This window comes from Hypanus sabinus, chromosome 28, assembly GCF_030144855.1.
Source record: "Hypanus sabinus isolate sHypSab1 chromosome 28, sHypSab1.hap1, whole genome shotgun sequence".
Classification (NCBI taxonomy): domain Eukaryota; kingdom Metazoa; phylum Chordata; class Chondrichthyes; order Myliobatiformes; family Dasyatidae; genus Hypanus; species Hypanus sabinus.
The window spans coordinates 8174583-8195765 of NC_082733.1; the positions used below are offsets into that span (position 1 = coordinate 8174583).

At 38.9% G+C, this 21183-nt stretch overlaps 1 protein-coding gene across 2 annotated transcripts in view; it reads right to left on the reverse strand.

The window, feature by feature from the left end:
• The window catches only part of sltm (SAFB-like, transcription modulator), a 77656-nt gene that overhangs the window by 41484 nt on the left and 14989 nt on the right, over positions 1-21183 (reverse strand). Inside the window, exons 4-10 of one of the 2 annotated variants that reach the window (XM_059952567.1) lie at positions 17510-17698; positions 9477-9536; positions 7723-7750; positions 5906-6323; positions 5184-5230; positions 4686-4816; positions 4448-4597 (exon numbers count right to left, since the gene is read on the reverse strand). In XM_059952567.1, coding sequence (XP_059808550.1) covers positions 4448-4597; positions 4686-4816; positions 5184-5230; positions 5906-6323; positions 7723-7750; positions 9477-9536; positions 17510-17698 — 1023 coding nt within the window. Of the gene's footprint in view, positions 1-4447; positions 4598-4685; positions 4817-5183; positions 5231-5905; positions 6378-7722; positions 7751-9476; positions 9537-17509; positions 17699-21183 lie in introns of both variants that reach the window. The other variant, XM_059952566.1, reaches the window with a different exon arrangement.

A 21183-nucleotide genomic window follows, 5' to 3' on the forward strand; every position in this document is an offset into this window, starting at 1 on the left:
TGAAATCTTGGCTGGAGTTTGCCAGAAGGCACGTGGAAGACTCTGATGTCAGCTGGAAGAAGGTTCTATGGTCTGATGACACTAAAATTGAGTTTTTTTGGCCATTAGACTAAATGCTATGTTTGGTGTAAACCAAACACCATACATCATCAAAAACATACCATACCTACCATGAAGATTGGTGGTGGTTGTATCATGCTGTGGAGATGCTTCACAGCAGCAGGCCCTGGAAGGCTTGAGAAGGTAGAGGGTAAAATGAATGCAGCAAAATACAGGGAAATCCTGGAGGTCAACCTGATCCAGTCTGCAAGAGAACTGCGACTTTGGAGAATATTTGTTTTCCAGCAAGACAATGACCCCATGCATAAAGCCAAATCTACACAGGAATGGCTTAAAAAGTATAAAGTCAATGTCCTGGAATGGCCAACTCAGAATCCAGACCTCAATCCAAATGACAATTTGTTGCTGGCTCTGAAAAGGGCTGTTCACTCATGATCCCTATGCAATCTGACAGAGCTTCAGCAGTTTTGTAAAGAAAAATTGCGAAAAATTGAAGCGTCCAAGCTGATAGAGACCTAGCCACACAGACTCAAGGATGTAACTGCCGCCAAGGGTGCATATACTAAACACAGACTTGAAGGGGATTAAATACTTATGCAATCAATTATTTTGTGTATTATATTTGTAATTAATTTAGATAACTTTGTAGAGATTTTTTTTCACTTCGGCATGAAAGAGTCTTCCTGTTGATCAGTGTCAAAAAAAGTCAAATTAAATCCACTGTGATTCAATGTTGCGAAACAATAAGATCTGAAAACTCCCGCGGGGGGGGGGGAATACTTTTATAGGCACTGTATATTAGCTCAGCTCCATCACCTAAAAAGAATTGAGCATGTTTACTTTCAGTCAGTAGTGTAACATACTTTGCTCTATCAAGGTGAGCAAGTACTGCAGGAAAGAGTTAAGATTTTCCTTTACTTTGATATTGTGTTAATTGCATCAAAAAGTTTGAACAGATGTCAATTGCTGAAACTACTATCAAGTCTTTACAAATTGTTGGAGTAGATGGTTGAGCTGGTGGTTAAACCAGTCTCTACTAACTACCTTGTTTTCTGGCCCATTTTACAAGAGATGTGGTTGACTGTTCTTTCTGAGGAGACCAAGGTCTTTTGGAGTGTGCAAAGATGTTCTAGCTGTCTGTTGCCATCGTTACAATCTTCTATGTGGTGGCATGCTGGGGCAATGGCATCAACATGGGTGATGCCAACAAGCTCAATAAACTGGTAAGAAAGGCTGGCTCTATTACAGGAATCAAACTGGACACAATGGAGGCTGTGGTAGAACAAAGGACCCTACGGAAAATCCTGGCAATTCTGGACAATGTTTCTCACCTTCTCCATGCCACCTTGGCTGAACAGAGGAGCACGTTTAGTAAAAGACTAAGACAACTGCGCTGCTCCAAAGAGCACTATATGAGGTCATTCTTACCCTCAGCCATCAGGCTCTAAAATGAGTCAATCTATAGCTGGGGGAGACTGTTAAAATTGTTTGAGATAACTTACTTTTTTAAATTCTTTCTTTCTTCTCTTCTAATATTCGTATATTTGTATTTCTGTGCCCTTGTAATGTTACAATGACACTGTAATTTCCTTTGGGATCAATAAAGTATCTATCCTTTAGGGACTTACTCACTTTTATATTTGTTCAATAGGTAATCCTTCTTGTAAATGCTCTTACAAGGAACTTCCAAGTCTCATTCCACTAGTTTTGTGATATTTACTATCTGACTGGATGAAGTATTAGGTTCATTCCAATTTGTTTTTGTTACCCTGACCATCCTGATAATGTCTGCTTTCAGGCCATCTTCAGTGGACTACACATCAATTTGTTCATACTTCTGCTCATTTCTCACAGGTTTGCTCTGCAAAGACCACAAGACAGGAGCAGAATTAGGCCATTTGGCCCATCAAGTCTACTTTGCCATTCCACCAGGTTTCATTTATTATCCCTCTCAACCTCATTCTCCTGCCTCCTCCCTGAAACCTTGGACACCCTGACCTCTGCTTCAAATATTTCAAACAGCCCATCTATCTGCCTCTACCACACTTCAGGCAGTGCATTCCAAGCACCCACCATGCTGTCTAAAAACTTGCCCCCGATACCTCCTTTGAATTACTCCCTCTCACTTTAAATGCATACCCTCTGGTATTAGACATTTTAACACTGGGAAAAAGATTCCTGTCTACCCACTCTATCTATGCCTCTTAATCTTATAAACCTTTATCAACCCTTATTAGCCTCTGCCACTCCAGAGAAAACAACCCACATTTGTCCAACCTCTTGTAGTAGCACATGCCCTCCAATCCAGACAACATGCTGGTAAACCACCTCTGCACCCTCTCCAAAGCCTTGACATCCTTCTTACAATGCGGCAACCAAGACTGTATGTAATACTCCAGATGTGGCCTAACTAGAGTTTTATAAAGCCTCAACGCTTCCCAACTTTTGAACTCAATGTCTCAACTAATAAAAGCAAGCATGTCACAAGCCTTATCCACCTGTACACCACTTTCAGGGAACTATGAACCTGGACCCCAAGATTTCTTTGCTCATTGAACACTATCAAGGGTCTTGCCCTTAAAAATGTACTTCTCTTGACATTTGACACTTCACATTTAAGTGGATTAAACTCCATCTGCCATTTCTCTGCCCATATCTGCCATTAATCTATATTTCACTATAACCTTTACCAGTCATCTACACTAATATTCTTGCTTTTAAATTTTCACAACACAAATGATCAATTAGTATCATTATTCATTCTGCTTAAAAATAAAACTATTTGTACTTTATAAAATCAATACTTTTAGAGGTACATCATCTCTGATAGTCCTGGATTTCTAAAGTAGGCAATTTTAAATTAAAACTTTTGAATCAGAATTTTTATTGCCTTAAATGAAGATGTTCCCAAATCAACCTTAACTATGAATGCTGGCAAAATGTTCAAATGCAAGGGGTGGAAGTGGAGTAGGGAAGGCTGGTGGAACTGGTGCATTACTTATGAACTTCATTTAGTCTACACTCAAAGAAACATCAATTCTGTTCCAAGGACCATCATTTTTCTCAGGAACACAAAGGCATCTTAAAATGAAGTCACTAAAAGCTAGTCTGACAAAATCATATCCCATTCCGGATGCCTTGTTGCTTCAGATTACTTTTAATAGATTCAGATATACTATAGCACAGTTAAAAAAAAAATGAACTCGTCATTCTCCATATTATATTGTGGATTCCAGTTAATTGGGCCATCAGTTATCCTGGGCAGCCACTTATTTGGGATAACTTGAAAAGAACAAAAATTATTAGAGAAAATAGCCAGGATTCCCTTCATTTATTTGGGACACTATGCCACTTAATTGGGACAGGAGACTGTTTACAAACACGTTTTAAACTAGTGTCAGTGACGTGCACTTGTGTGACCATTATAGACACCGCATCAGGCTTAGTTTTCTAATTACAGTCAATTGTTCAAAGAGCAGTGATTTTTCTCACTAATACTTGGCGAGAAATAAGCAGAAAGACAATTCGGACAACTTTGCTTACTGCAGTTTCAAACATTCAGACTTGGAGATGCCAGAAATGGCTGAAAGTGAAAAAGTAACAATTTCACAACTCCAACAATTCAGGAACTATGAAGAATTTGAAGGTATCAACAATCACCTTGAATGTTACCATGAGAATGTTACCATGAGTATGAAGGCATGAGTATGAATCCACTAGGTGTCTGCTGATTTTGTTCATTTGCAGTCATTCAAAAGAACACAGCAATGTACACTGGATGAATTCCTCTGCTGATATCTATTAGGCACTAATACACAGTTTTATAGTACTGAAATAATATTGGTAGTGTTCTAATTTGCTATTCAGTAAAACAGTAGTTTGTCTTTTTCTATAACTTAAACTATTTCCATGAAACTTTGGCTAACTGGGGTAAAATATACTTGGCCTGATGTGTCCCAATTAACTGGAATCCACTGTAATTCATTTGATTTATTAATCCTTTGGCCTCATTTTGTTACATCAACCACACTAAAATCCTCAGCACATGGCTTTTCAAAACTTTTGTCACTATTCTCCATTGACAAATCAACAACACTGCTTTCGTAACTTGTGCTGAAATTAAATATTCTCCAATTACAAATTGTTCTTTTTGCAACAGTGGAACTCTATAATAGAGGAATCAGAAGATTTATGACAAGCCTTATGGTCTTAACGGACTTGTATAAAGTCTGACATACGCACATTAAACACATCTGGGTCCATTAATATTTGGAGGTACTGGCAGCTTGGAAATATATATGTATTTCATCTTTAATTTTTGTTTTTTTTAAGAAGTGTAATCACTTACTTAAGTCATAGATTAAAAAAAATCTTTTTGAATAATTACCTTTTCAACAGAAATCTGCTGTCCATCCAGCTCTGTGCGATGAAGATGAGAAATACACCTAGTCACTTCTGTACTTGAAGACATGGTCACAAATCCGTAACATCGAGCACCAGGACTCCGTGCATTGGTTACTACTTTGGCACTCAGAACCTATATTAAAAAGTAAGAAATACAAACAATGAACCACAATTTCACGATACTTAAAAAAAGTTTACTCAAGAGAAAAACAAGTATATACCTTGCCATATTTACTAAACAGATTTTTTAGATCAGCTGCTTTTGTATTCGAGGACAAGCCACTAATCCAGAGGTTTTTGGAAGAGCTGCTAGTGCTGCTGCTGCTGGTCCCAGTATTGCTATTACCAGCTCCTATGATATGAATCAAAAAATAAAATTACCTTGAGACTAAATTATTTGAGCATGTTCAAAGCATCCAGGTTTTGTTTTACATCTCTGAACTGCAGTTCATATCCACACATCTACAATATGTCCACTGACCCACAATGACTCCCTGGTCAGTAACATCTGCTTTTGACTTCTCATCCTCATTTTCAAATCGCACAACCCATCACCAATCTGAAGTACCTCCAAACCTCAGATGTGGTCTTCCAATTCTGGCATTTATTCTTTACAATAGTGGTCATATTTTCACCTCGCTCCATCCTAAGCTCCAAAATTTCATAGCAATTAACATTTTCAGCATAATTTGAAAACACTTTGGTTAATATTGTCTTACCTTTTTCATCTTTAGAAGTATTCTTATCTTTCGAATCCTTACTTGAACTATGAACACAAAATAATGTTAGAATAAAGGAAACACTAGATCAAATAAAAAAAAGTGGAGGTAATTTTTCAAAGTAGTACTAGAAGTATTTATTAGCACAAAACAACACAATTTTCCCCTAAAAAGCACCAAAACTAAAATGATTATAGACAAAATTATAAAATTAAGCATTTATGGTCACAGATATACCGAAGCCACAAGGCCTACATTTGAACAGAATGGTTCCAAAATCGACTCTTGCATTGCCTTTCCAAAGCTGAATGAAGATCTAGATTTGTGCCAATTCTACTCAGTAAGCAAATCACAATCTTCTCCAGTAAATCAGGAGTGGTGGATTTGATTCCTTATGTAAGAATTCTCCTTACTTGATTGCAAAATTTTCACACCAATGTGCCGATTGTTCAGGATCAACAAGGTTTTTTAAAAAAATTCTTGTAAATTTTCAACAAAAACAAAAAAACCTGACATTACAAAAACTAACACGTGTAGAGAATAAAAAATACAATAGCAAAAAATGTCAGTCTTGCATGTGTCTTGAAAAAAAACATGTAAATCCTTTTAAAATGAACTGCAAGATACTGTTAGTTCTCAGTATAAGAACCATGATTACTCACAAATGCAGACTGATCTTACTGTTGGTACTCAGTATCATAAATTGACATAGAAAAACAAACCTCTTTGCTTGACTGGATGCCCCAGAAGATGAGGGGCCTTTCTTTGAAGAATCTTTCTCTTTCTCTCCGGCTTCAACTTTTCTGGACCCTTCTCTGGTCTCCTTCTTCGCTGACTCTGCTTTAGCTCCTTCCTCCTTTCTTCCTTCCTTGTGGATTTTTTCTTTCTTTCCATCATTTTTGACTTCTCCCTTCATATCCTCCTGGGACTGGCACTCCTTTTCAGCAATGGTTTTATTCTCACATTCTGGAATTTTCAGTGTTTTACCTGTTTCCAAGAGGTCATCACCATCGAAGTCCAATGTGATGGCATCTTCAGCTTGGATTGTGACTGATATATTGTCATCATCCACTTCCTTCAAAGATGCATTAAGTTCAGTTTCATCTTGAATTGTTTGTTGAGCCTCAGCAAGGCCTTGCTCTGAAGGTAGAAATTTAGACACTTCACGAGAACCGTCATCTATATCATCTACATCTGAGGGATTTAACAGGAATAAACATGGCAAAATACAGGTTTAAATGTCAAAACGTTTACCTAGTAGGTGACCTTATCATTGATATCAAAAAATACAAATTACCTAAAATGAGAAGGTTAGAAAACTACAAGGTGCATGTAAATCTGAATTCTTCATTGACAAAGTTGTTAAGTTCAATACCTTTAACACAAAGTTTTCCATTGTAATACAAACATCCTTAGGAGGAGATATTCTTTGGCGAATGAATCCCATATGCAATCCTTTCCATATGATGCATTCTGTCTTTATCCAGCCAAGGTTTGTTTCTGGTTGCATTCATCACTCCAGAAAAGTGTCAATGTCCAACAAGATCTTCGATTTGGCATTCATGTGTTTCTGACAGAATTCACTTTATGAAATGGTCCATGTAAGCCATGCTGTCCATTGTGTTCATCCACATTCTGAAAGGCATCCACCATCTTCAAAATAGTTCCACACTCTATACCACATCTCACAGAATTCAACTGTCCATCTTCGTATCACACATTATGGATAATGGATGTCAAATGATCAGGATGTTAGTCTTCGGTGAAATAAACATCATTTTTCATTTCCCATGTAAATTACACAGCAGTGACAATCTTCAACAGTTCTTTTGTCCAAAATGTTACATCGATATTGAGTCCTCCACAGCTCCAAAGCCAATCAACGTTCATCGATTTGCCTCTATTTAATCTGTTTCACTGCTTATCTATGCTTACTACAAAAAAAATCAGATTCTCTACTCTTCAGATTCCAGACTACCAATTCTAGTAGTGCAAGTAAAAGAAATGCATATGACCATCAGTAGTAATAACCATGCTTTTCCTCAATTGTGAAAGCAGAGAACTGATGGACAATTTGATGAAATGAAATTCAGTTTCTCCAGTACAAAAACTGCTCCAACATCAAGGGAAAGAAAACAAATTATATGGTATTATACCATCTGTTTAATATCAACATGATTTGACCATCCAAATTGTGATGAGAGGATACACTAGGTTTTCTGAAGCAAATGAAAAGCATTGGTAGCTTTTGATTGGCAGAAATAAATGGAAACCATTATGCCTTAATTTGTGCTGTGCATAGTCATACATGCACTACTGTAACCGGCAAGTCTAGGTTTGCACCTTTTTACAAGTCACATTTAGGTTTTTAAAAATACAAACTTTCCACAAAATAGTAGTTCATTAATTCCTTTTTATGCAAGTTCCAGTGCCTTGTAATGGCTTTCCAACCTTCATCTACTCATAAGATACAGTACAAATCACGGTAAATTAAAGGGAATATACAAACTTTGCAAAAGGTGTGGCGACTGCAACATACCTTTTTCATTCCCATCCTCTTCGGCTTCCTGAAATATCAGTTTAAAACATTTTTTTTTAAAACATGAAATTGCTGCAGTGATCAAGTTTCATTTTTAGAAAAACATAGTTATGAAACAACATAGTTTATGAATCCTATGTATGATATTGCAGAGCATTAGGGAAAGTGCATCTTATTAACAGTGTTAACAAAAGGATACCTGAAGAATAAAAAAAATTACATGAGGGCACCAACAAATATTCAGTGCTCGTAAAAATCAAACCCCAAGCACTAATAGCACTAGTTTTCAGAATCATATAAAAACATGGCCTGGAATACTAGTGCACCTTCAGTGTGCCAGATTTTCGTTGCTCTAAGGGCTGGTGGATTTGAGGTTGGTGCCACGGCCTGATGTGTCATGATAATACATGGAAGACCAAAAGCAGCAAGAGACCCATGTTGTTTCGGCACAGAGCTTAGAAAAAGTGAGTTATTTTGTCATGTCTCTCCTCTCACTGTGAAACAGGGATACCTTTTTCCCCTTATATGAGAGGGGGTAGAGGGAGAGAACGCACGCGCCTGCGGTATGTCGAATTACTGGGTACATGAGTAGTCTTTGGGGTACTGCAAGGCTGTGTCTCTGATGCTTTGCTGCACGTTTGAGTGCTCGATAGAGGGTGCAGATGCTTTTTTGCATGTGGCGGTCGTCACTCTCCTGCTGCATGTGTGGGAGGGGAAGGCTTTGGGGTTCTAACATTTAACTGTCATTCATTCTTTGGGGCACTTCTCTGTTTTTGTGGATGTTTGCAAAGAGAAAGAATTTCAGGATGTATATTGTCTGCGAAATGTATTCATTAATTGTACCTATTGAACCTAATGGGTGCTAAACAAAAGTATGTCTACATCCACCAGTGTGATTGGTGGACTATATAGTGAAGAGTTAAACTATACCAATGAAAAAGGCACTTTGAGTTAATAACTGCAAAGGCAACAGCCATGGAAGACTTTGTCAAGCTTTCCATTCTTGATCACTAGTCAATTAACTCTGTTGCAATTCAAGGCTTTTGAGCATCAGGGTGAACCTGTGCACAGAAAAGTCATGCTCAAGTTATACCAGGTCTTCATCCTAATAACTTATCCATTATTAAATTATGTTATTTGCATACCATTCCATTAAGATTATTCATTACTTGTATACTGTTCTTATCTCACTGCAGTTTGAAGCTCTAATTCAAACAATCTTTTGCAGCAAGTAATGCTTACATGGGTCTCCAGAGTCCTCCTATCTCAAGGAGAATTTGAAATAGTAAATTAATGGTCATCGAGTAACCTGCATCAGACTATTGCTTCTTTGCCAATCTTCCCAAACTATTATCTTTATAACCCAAAGACAACAGGTACATTAGTCAACTGAAGCTTGATTGAAATATACTACCATTCATTCATAGATAACCAACCAGGGCCTGCAACTCTGTTCTTAACAGATCTAAATACTTTCAAAGAGGGTGAAATTCATTGCTACCTCGTCAAGGAAAATTAAAGCATAATAAATGCTGGGCTTGCCAATAATTATGAATGAATATAAAGGGTTATCTGCATGCCCCACTCCACACCATCCACTGCCATTTATCTGTTGTACAGTGCTCCAGATCACCTGGATAAAATGTAAAAGTGACTAACACCTATAGACCCAATAAGAAGTCACGACTTTGGGGAAAAAAAGGAGAAAATTAATTAAATATAGAGGAAAACCTCAGCCAATTAGAAGTTCTAACCTCTTCAGGTATAAGGACATCCACTTCTTCAAGAACAAGATCTTCATTTTCTTCCTCAGCCTGAATAAAAATATTGAATCGTAATTCAATTATACTTCAAACCACTCAAACATTACATAATCAAAATTTATCTTTATAAATTAACTGTCCACGCCCACTCTTAAATCTTCAGTAGCAATGGAATATTGTTGTGGTACTGAAGACTGATACAACCACATGAGTAATTCATGAAATTCCAACACACTCTAGTTTAAGTACTACACATCAGCTTCATTGAGGATTCTCTAATTACCTACACAGTTCAGTTTGCTTCATTCAAATATTAACATTGTAAATAAAATGAACATTATCAACAGCCTTTAACTACACTCAGCTGACAAATTTTTAAAAACGTCCTTTTGTCTCAGCAAATTTGGCAAAATTTCTTACTATTCAAAATGTAATGTACTTAGAATTTTTACACATTATTAAAGCCATTTATCTTCCGTATTGCTGAATAAAGACAAGTAGATGAGCCCTAGAGCACTAAGATACATTATGGCTGGAAGAGCTTCAAGAGGACTGTGAGCACTTATAGAGTATTTTTATCATTTATTCTTTTTTGTCATTTAATGTACTGAATTTGGAACATGGCAACACACGTTGGCTGTTCTGCCCCTCAAGTCGGTCTCTACATGCTCAATATGATTTGTGTTCTTAAGTCTGTGAAGCTATTATTCAATTTAGAAAATGGGTTACTTACTGGGAAAACATTTAAGCAAAATTAATAAACTGAAAAAGCATTCACATCAGTTTCTATCTGAAACAAATCATAATAAAGAATGTGAAGTTTAGAGGTACAATGCATACACAGCAGTAATAGCAGGGTTTGCATGTCATTACTTCTTATAACACAAAACCTAACAGCATAAATGGTGATTATGCTTCAGTCCCCAAGGAGCTCATTGCCTTTTATGCATGCTTTGAAAAGGAGAATAAAATTACACCTGTGTGAATACCCCCGGCACCTGACAAGCCTGTGACCTCTGACTTGGAGGCTGAAGTCAGAACAATTTTCAAGACAGTGAACCTCGCAAGGTACTGAACATTTGTGCCGATCAACTGCTCAAGGACATCTTCAACCTTTCACTGCTGCAGCTGGAGGTTCATACTTAACTTCAAAAGGGTATCAATCATATCAGTGCCCAAGAAGAGCAGGACCAGCTACTTCAATGACTATCAGCCAGTAGCACTCAGCTGTAGCGTCATGAAGTGCTTAGAGAAGTTGGTGATGGTTAGAATTAACTCCTACCCAAGCAAGGATCCTGACCTGGTGGAATTTGCCTACTCATTGACCTTGGACCAGCGAGACAACTGACAGCTATGTTAGGATGCTACTTATTGATTATAACCCAGAGTTCAACACCACCACCTCCTCCTCAATACTGATCAGTAAGCTTCAAAACCTAGCCCTCTGTACCTCTGTATGCAATTAGATCCTTGTCTTGCTCATCGGCAGACTAGTCAGTGGAGATCAGTAATAAATTTTCTCCTGACAAAAGTGAAGATGCACCTCATGGATACATGCTTAGTCCACTGCTTATTTCATCTACACTCATGATTATGTGGCTAGGCAAGGTTCAAATGCCATCTATAAGTTCACCAACAACACCATTGTTGTTGGTAGTCTCAGACAACAACAAGGAGTACAAGGATGAGATAGGTTGGCTGACTGAGTAGCGTCACAAAAGTCAGCAAAATAAAGAACTGATTGTGGACTTCAGGAAGGGAAGTCAGAAACTGTCAATAGCTTCAAGCTCCTGGACTTCAATTTCTCAGAGGTTCTCTCCTGGGCCCAATATATTGATGAAATCATGAAGACACACCAGCACCTCTACTTCATTTAGAGTTTTAAGAGATTTGATATGTCAAAGACTCTAATAAATTTTAGAGATGTACCGTAGAGAGTATTTCAAGTGGTTGGTGGTGCTAACAAAATACGTTGCAGAGGATTGTGGACAGTCAGCTCCATCATGTGTACGAGCCTCCCTACTATCAAGGACATTTTCAAGAAGTGATGTCTCACTGTCCAGGACATGCCCTATTCTCATTTCTACCATCAGGGAGGAAGTACAGGAGCCTGAAGATGTACACTCAACGTTTTAAGAACAGTTTCTTCCCCTCTATCAGATTTCTGAATGATCCATGAAGCCAAGAACACTACCTCACTATTCCACTTTAGCACAATTTGTTCTTGTTATGTATTTTTTTATGTACTGCTGCCACAAAACAAATTTCACAATACATGTCAACTTCTACGGATGTACTGTGGAGAACACAGCATAAGAATTAGGAGCAGGAATGAGCCACTTGACCCATTGAGCCTGTTGCACCATTCAAAAAGATCATGACTGATCTGGCCATGGACTCATCTCCACTTACCTGCCTTTACCCCATAACCCTTAATTCCACTACAATGCACAAAATCTACCCAACCTTGTCTTAAATATATTTACTGAGGTAGTCTCTATTGTTTTATGGGGCAGGGAATTCCACAGATTCACTACCCTTTGGGAAAAGCAGTTCCTCACCTCCATCCTAAATCTACTCCCCTGAATCTTAAGACTATGGACACCTAGTTCTAGTCTCAACTACCAGCGGAAACAACTTTACTGCCTCTATTATATCTATCCTTTTCGTTACGTACCCGTGACACGTGACAGTGGTGTGCTTGTCACGTGAGTGGTGTTGAAGCTACACTGGACTTAAGGTAGTGGTCTTGTGATGGTGGAGTGAACTCATTTTCCCGCCAGTAGAGGTCATGTGACAGGTTTTTTTTTACAGGGTATAAAAGGAGGACCCCTCCCTGTGAGGAGGGGCAGTTCGTGGCTGGATTTGCCATTTTGACTTCATGCCACTGCGTGGTTTAATGTTTGCAGTTAATGTCTGCAGTTTGGTTGAAAGATGGAGTTTTATTTAATGCCTAAAGTTTAAAAGGTCATTGCCGGCAGGTTCTTTATAATACTGCCAGTTGAGAATCAGTGGAGAGTGAAGATCGGAGTTCGGGAGTTAAAAGATCGAGGAAAGTCGATTTCGACGGTGAAACAGGTTTGACCTTGTTAGATCTTCATTCGGAAGGAATTCGTTGGCTGTCCCCATGTTAATCCCTGTGAATAGCAGAAAAGATTGGGGTACAGTTTTGTAAAGGAAAGGTCAGTGCCTTTAAGCCATTTCATTTTCCATCTTTGTAAATTCTTCGTGGGAAAAGTAGTTCGACTGGGAATCGCAGCAACACGACGTGAAAGAGAATTTAAATCATCTTAAAAAGCCTCTCCCTTAAATGGACTGTAAGCATTTTGAACTTTTGCAATACTACTTTGAAGAACTGTTTTTGCAACATCACTTTACAAACTGTTTAAGCTTCATTGCTTTGAGAACTATTTAAGCTGCCGCACAGCAGCTGATTTCCGGTTACGTTAGTGGTTTGTTTACTTTTGGGGGGTTTGTTTTTCAGTGTTTAATAAACGTTTTGTTTGTTAACAAAACCCTGCCTCACTCATATTTATTGTTGCTGAATCCGTAACACTTTCATAATGTTATGTTCCTATAAAATCTCCTTTCATCCTCCTCAACTGCAGCAACTCAATCCCAGGCGACTCAATCTCACCTCATAATCTAACCCCCTCATGTCTGGAAACAACCTGGTGAACCTCCTCTGTACCACCTCCAAAGCCAGTATATCCTTCCTTAAGTAAGGAGACCAGAACTGCACACAGTACTCCAGGTGCAGCCTCACCTTGTACAGCTGCAGCATAACCTCCCTGCTCTTAAATTCAATCCCTCTAGCAATGAAGCCCAACATTCTGTTTGCCTTCTGGATAGCCTGCTGCAACTGCAAACCAACCTTTTGAGATTCTTGCAGATACCAAGTCCCTCTACACAGCAGCATGCTGCAATTTTTTACTATTTAAATAATAACCTGCTCTTCCATTTTTCCTTCTATAGTGGATGACCTTGCATTTACCAACATTGTATTCCACCTGCCAGACCCTTACACACTCACTTAACCTATCTATATCTCTCTGCATTTTCTGCACAATTTGCTTTTCCACTCAATTTAGTACCATCAGTAAACTTAGATAAACTACACTCAGTCCCTTCTTACAGATTGTTAAATGTATATCGTGAACAGTTGCAGGCCCAGCACCGACCCCTGTGGCACACCACTCACCATTGATCGCCAACCAGAGTATACCAACTCTCTGCTTTCTACTTGTAACAAATCCTCTATCCATGCTAATACATCACCCGCAACTCTATGCATCGTTGACTTATGGACAAGTCTTTTATGCTGCACCTTAGTGTACGCCTTCTGGAAATCCAAGTAAATAACGTCCATCTGTTCCCTTCTATCCACTGCAAGTAGGACCTGCCTTTGCTGAATCCATGCTGTGTCTGCCTGATGGATCTATTTCTTTCCAGATGGCTCGCTATTTCTTCTTTAATGATAACTTCAAGCATTTTCCCAATCACAGATGTTAAACTAACTGGTCTACAGTTACCTGCCTTTGCCTACATCATTTTTTGAACAGTGGTGTGACATTCACTGTCTTCCAATTTGTTGGGTCCTACCCAGACTCCAGAGAATTTTGGTAAATTATCACCAAAACCTCAACTATAACTACTACCATTTCTTTCAGTACCCTGGGATGCATTCCCAGCACCCCTTTAGTGATAGCTATTGTATCGAGGTCCTCATAATAATCTGATTGCATCCATAATACCCCTCTTTGGCATGTTAGATGTGTCCTTCACCATGAAGACCGACACAAAATAGTCATTCAAAGCCTCTGCCTCTTCCTCATTACCCAATATCATTTCCCCCTTCTCGTCCTCCAAGGGACCTATGTTTACTTTAGCCACCCTTTTCTGCTTTATATAATTTAAAACACTTTTACTATCTATTTTTATATTTTGTGCTAGTTTACTTTCATAATCCATCTTCCCTTTCTTTATTTAGAACTCAGTCGATCTGTGTTGCTTTTTAGTTTCCCCAATTTTCCAGTTTCCCACTACTCTTGGCAACTTCATATGCACCAGCTTGTAGTGTGATGCCTTCTTTTATTTCCTCAGTTATCAAAGGTTGGCTTTCCCCACCCATACTGTCCTTGCTTTTAACTGGAATATACTTTTGGAGAGCATCCTGATGTCATCTTCAGGAACGGGGTGCTGGGGGGGGGGGGGCGCTACTGCACAGGATCGAAAAAAACTATAGAGATGTAAAATTACTCAGCTCCATCATGGGTACTAGCCTCTGTAGTATTCAAGACATCTTCAAGGAGCAGTGTATCAGAAAGGTGGCACCCATTATTAAAGACCCCATCACCCAGGGCATGCCCTCTTTTCACTGTTACCAACAGGTAGGAGATACAGAAGCCTGAAGGCATACACTCAGGAATTCAGGAACAGCTTCTTCCCCTCTGCCATCCAATTTTTAAACACTATCTCACTTATAAAAAAATCATTTGTTTTTGCACTATTTTTAACGATTTAATATAAGTATATATATATATATAGATGTATAGCAAAGAGCACTCCCACTCTACTGTTATTTTATTTTCCATTATTAACATTGAGCTCTGTTCATTCAGATAAATAAAATCCAAATAGATACAATATTTCTGAATCATAGAATTGCATTCAAGAAACATTGCCAAACCGTTGCCAAAACTGTACCCTCAAAAGGTGCTCTTACAGCAATGACACACCATAGCACAGTGTGGAAAGGCTGTCTATAAGGACTTCAGTGGTGCAAGCTCTGAATATTGATATAGGGAGTTCCCAAGACTTGTTGTTGGGAATCAATGCAGCTGCTCCACATGTCGTTGAATGACCCAGATCCTATGAGCTCTCACATCGCTGCCTGTTAAACAGCATGGAAGCTGCAATATCCTCCTTAACTTGGACTATTTGTTGTTTGTTAACTTGCCAGTGACAACATGGAATGTGTTACCAAGGAGAAATATCTGGGTCGAGAAGAGCCACGCAGTCAAAGAAAAGGAGATAGCAGCTCACAGTTGCCCTGGTCCACTTAGCACTTACCCTCACAGGCAGGATCTCTATACCCACTGGTGATTAATTGCTAGATTTCTGCCAAGATCTATAAATAATGACGTAAGGTGGGTAGTGGCAAGTGTCGGCAAACTGTGCTATCAATAACAACCCCCACCCCATATAAAAATCCCTCATTATAATCTTTTATTATTGATTCTATTAGTATTCTCATTCCTAAAAGGCATCCTGAGCAATGATTAAGTTTATTCTCCACCATTCCTTTAACTCATTGATACATTATTGCTCACCAGTTTGTAGACATATAGCCAAAACCCTCAGCTCTTATAACTTCTAGATTTTTTTACACTTCAGAAAATGTTTCAATTTATTCAATCCAAAATGTACAATGTAACAATTCATTCATTTTAACTTAAGATACCTCCTTTTAGTGTAGTGCCATTCTAATGAACCGTACACATTCCTGTATCACTTAAAAGCTGGTAAAATAGCTATAATTCCATAACCATTTGATGCTCTCATCTGATCTGCACTTGAGAATAAAGCCGCCAAACTTCATTGCAATTTTGGAAATGTAGTCAGTTAGCATCTGCTGAAACAAAGAATTGTTCACTTGCAGTTCCAGAACAAGTTAAACTGCAGGTTACCAAAAAAATATGTATTTATCTTCTATTAATTGAAGCAGTTCCTTCAGTAATAAATGCTACCACTTTTTTTTTTTACACACAAATGCAATGAGCATTATTCACTGTTTCCTCATCAGCAGATTCTGAAATATGTCATCTCATTCTATTAGAGACCTAGTAAGAGAAAATCTTTAGAAAGAGAGCAAGACCGTACCAGTGAACCACAGCAACATTCCGTGGGTGATGATGTATAATACTTCTAAATATACCTCTTCTGAATTACTCTCACTACAACTTGCAGCAAAAGGTGGAGGTATGTGTTTCATGACAAACTTTCAGTGTAACTCAGATGGTGTTGTTTTGTTCCTCCTTTCTTGAACATGTCACAGTCAAATGCTACCCATTCTATTTACTTTGGGAGTTCATCATAATCCTGACCGCAGTTTACATACCACTAGTGGCCGACTATAATCCAGTGATTGAGATATTGCATGATGCTGCCTCCAAACAAAAAACAGTCCATCTTGACACATTTCAAATCACAGTCAGGGACTTCAACCAGGCTTGTTCGAAGAAAACCCTGCCCAAATTACCATCAGCATATAACCTGTACCACCAGAGATCCCAAGAGGGAACACTGTTATATGATGGTAAGGAATGTCTACTCTTCCATGTCCAAACAGCATTTCAGTAAATCAAATCCCTTGGCTGTCCTGCACCTGCCTTCACACAGGCAAAGGCTAAAGAACAAAAACTAGGGAATAGGATGACAAAGAGTTGGTCGTGAGAGGGACAGCAGCGACAACAAGATTGTTTTGCATTGGTGTACCAGGCTGTGTTCAAGGACTCGTATGTGGATCTGAATGAATATACCGCAATTGTCACTGACTTTATAAAAAAAGTTGTAAACAAGCATGTCCCTATAAAATCATCCTGTGTCTTCCCCAGCCAGAAGATTCGCATGAAGCATGAGATCCTCAATCTGATGAGGGCCAGATCTAAGGCATTCAAGTCTGGTGACCAAGAATGTTACAAGAGGTCCAGGGTTGTATATGGTGACATACAAATACTCGGATAATAAATTTATTTTGAACTTTCAAATTACTGATGCATTAGTATTTTAGTAACAGAAGAAAAGCTTCTGAAGACACCAGGCTTTCTAAGGAGTCCAACACATGTAGTTACTTAAACTAATCGGTGCAAGTAAATCTACATATACAGTGAAAATTAAGCACTAAAACTACTGCAACTTGCGCCTGGAAAAATCACATTTACACATAATACTGCTTATATTCTGTTTAACTTTAGATTATCAATTGCTTTAGCTATTTTTATAATAGTCAGCTATTTCTATACCTGGTCTTCTGGTTCTCCATCATCCAGACCTTCGGCACTAGGTTCATCTGCACTCACAGGCAGCTGTTCATTGAATGCATCACCAGTTTTATCCATTTGCTTGGTTTGTCCGATTTCTTGCTCATCAAGTCCATACTGATCATTTGTTTCCTGAATATCATTCTGGCTTGCTTCCATATCAGCGTCCATCTGTTGCAAGACATTGATAATTCTCAATCTTACTCAAAATTTAAGATGATCTTTGAACAATAAAGGCACAATTAGCAATTAATGCACAATATCATTCCGTTTTAGTCTCACACTTTTGAGTGAAACCCAAAAGTTTTGAGTGTACCCCACCCAAGTTCTTTAAGGCTACTTCACCATTGCGTTATACCACGGCTGACTGATGTCATTCTGATTCCATGAGTGTACCTTGATACACTCAACTAATAAAAGAGCTGTCATCTTAAAGAACCAGTTGCCTTGACATCCTCTGCTTACTCTGAACCTTGCCTCACAGCAGCTTAGGTATGATTTCATTACGTGCATTTCATAGCAAAGAGTTCCATCATAAAACTATTAAGATATTGGAGCAGAATTAAGCCATTCACCCCATCGAGCCTGCTGCGTCATTCCATTATGGCTGATCCCAGATCCCCCTCAACCCCATACACCAGCCTTCTTGTCATTTCCTTTGATGACCTGACTTCTGGAAACAATCAACTTCTGAGTTAAATATACCAATGGACTTGGCTTCCACTAGTCTGTGGCAGTGCATTCCACAGATTCAGTACTCTCTGGCCAAAAAAAAATTCCTATTCCAACTGGCCTATAATTTCCTTTCTTTTACCTTCCTCCCTCTGAAAGAGTGGAGTGACATTTGCAATCTTCCAGTCCTCTGGGTCCATGACAGAATCAGGTGATTCTTGACAGATCATGACCAATGCATCCGTTATCTCTTCAGCAATCTGGGATGTAGTCCATTTGGTCCAGGTGACTTATCCACTTTAAGACCTTGCAGTTTGCCTAGCACTTTTCCTTTGTAATTGCAATGGCACCCATGCCTGCACCCTGACACTCATGCACCTCTGGCACACTGCTAGTGTGTTCCACAGTGAAGACTGATATAAAGTACCCGTTAAGTTCATCTGCCATTTCTTTGTCCCACATTACTACCTCACCACCATCATTTTCCAATGGTCCAATATCAACTCTCACCTTCCTTCTACTCTTTACATAATTGAAAAACCTTTGGTATCTTGCGTTATATCATTGGTTTGCCTTCATACTTCATCTTTTCCCTTTTTATAGCTTTTTTAGTTGCCTTTTGTTGGATTTTCAAAGATTCCCAATCATCCAACTTCCCACTCACTTTTGCTACCTCACATGCCCTTTCCTTGGCTTTTATGCAGTTCTTAACTTCCCTGGACAGCCATGCTTGCCGACCCCTGCCATTTGATAACTTCATCCTTTGCAGGACATATATATCCCAGAAACTTCAGCCATCTTTGCTCTGCCATCATCCTCGCCAGTATCCCCTGGGAAAGCTCCTCTCTCATGCCTCTGTAATTTCCTTTGTTCCACTGGAGCATGTGACTTATGCTTCTCCCTATCAAACTGCAGTATGAATTCAGTCATATTATGACCACTGCCTCCTAAGGGTTCCTTTACATTAATCTTCCCTATAAGATCTGAATTATTACACAACACGCAATCGAAGATCGCTTTTCATCTGCTTCCCCGTCACCTCATTTAAATTTCTGGCATCTTAAGCAAAATAATGTTCAAATCTTTTATGCTCAATTGAATCAACACTTAATATTCCAAGATGCTTGAACTACAATATTCTAAGAATTCAATCTTACTCTCCTCTCAGTGGACAATATATAGGTTTATCTTTGAGCTCAAGTAAACAGTCCCATACTTTGCCAATCACATAATTTATTTGTACTTACTTTCCATTTCCCATATTCTGGCCCATGGCTCATTCTAATCCCTTCTGTTCACCAACTTCCAAATTTCCAATTATCATCAGAATTAGATTTCTTTAACTACTCTCACACCTCCCAACTTTCAATGAAGTCAAATGGCTAGCAGTTCTGTACAACCTCTTTTTTATTAAAATCTTAAGAATCAAACATATTTGAATACACTCACAAAGACCATCTAGGTAACATCCATTACCACACCAGAAGTCCAATGGAACATACACTTACAGTTCAAAATTGTTCATGCATTCAGTAACTCTACACTAAACTATGATAGCTTTCCCACATTTCATATCAATCTGGAGAATAATTTTCATTAAAAATTAGAAAGCTTTAGCAGCATATCTAAATATTGAAACTTTTAATATGGTTGATAAAACATAAATTAGAGAAAGAAGGTTATCAGTGAGGGAATGAGACTGATGCCAACATATTCAGAGCCAGCATAAACTTGATGGCCAAATGGGCACCTGCTGCAAATCTGAAGAAAAGTTAAATGCAAATATCATTCAACCAAACTGCTCAAAGTCTTCCAATGTTACTTACAGTTTGCTTGTAAATCTTCATTGTAGTTCACGTAGTCCAGTTAACATAGAAACATAGAAAATAGGTGCAGGAGTAGGCCATTCGGCCCCTCAAGCCTGCACCGCCATTCAGTATGATTATGGCTGATCATCCAACTCAGAACCCTGTACCTGCTTTCTCTCCATGCCTCCTGGTCCCTTTAGCCACAAGGGCCATATCTAACTTCCTCTTAAATATAGCCAATGAACCGGCCTCAACTGTTTCCTGTGGCAGAGAATTCCACAGATTCACAACTCTGCGCGAAGAAGGCTTCCCCTTGATCCTTAAACTATGATCCCTCATTCTGGACTTCCCCAACATCGGAAACAATCTTCCTGCATCTAGCCTGTCCAATCCCTTTAGAATTTTATACGTTTCAATAAGATCCCCCCTCAATCTTCTAAATTCAAGTGATCCAATCTTTCTTCATATGAAAGTCCTGCCATCCCAGGAATCAATCTGGAGAACCTTCTCTGTACTCCCTCTATGGCAAGAATGTCTTTCCTCAGATTAGGGGACCAAAACTGCACACAATATTCTAGGTGCAGTCTCACCAAGGCCTTGTACAACTGCAGTAGAACCTCCCTGCTCCTGTACTCAAATCCTTTTGCTATGAATGCCAACATACCACTTGCCTTTTTCACCGCCTGCTGTACCTGCATGCCCACCTTCAATGACTGGTGTACAATAACACCCAGGTCTCGTTGCATCTCCCCTTTTCCTAATCGGCCACCGTTCAGATAATGTTTTCTTCTTCTTGCAACCAAAGTGGATAACCTCACATTTATCCACATTAAATTGCATCTGCCATGAATTTGCCCACTCACCTAACCGATCCAAGTCACCCTGCATCCTCTTAGCATCCTCCTCACAGCTAACACCGCTGCCCAGCTTCGTGTCATCCGCAAATTTGGAGATGCTGCATTTAATTCCCTTGTCTAAATCATTAATATATATTGTAAACAACTGGGGTCCCAATATTGAGCCTTGCGGTACCCCACTAGTCACTGCCTGCCATTCTGAAAAGATCCCGTTTACTCCCACTCTTTGCTTCCTGTCTGCCAACCAATTCTCTATCCACATCAATACCATACCCCCAATACTGTGTGCTTTAAGCTTGCACACTAATCTCCTGTGTGG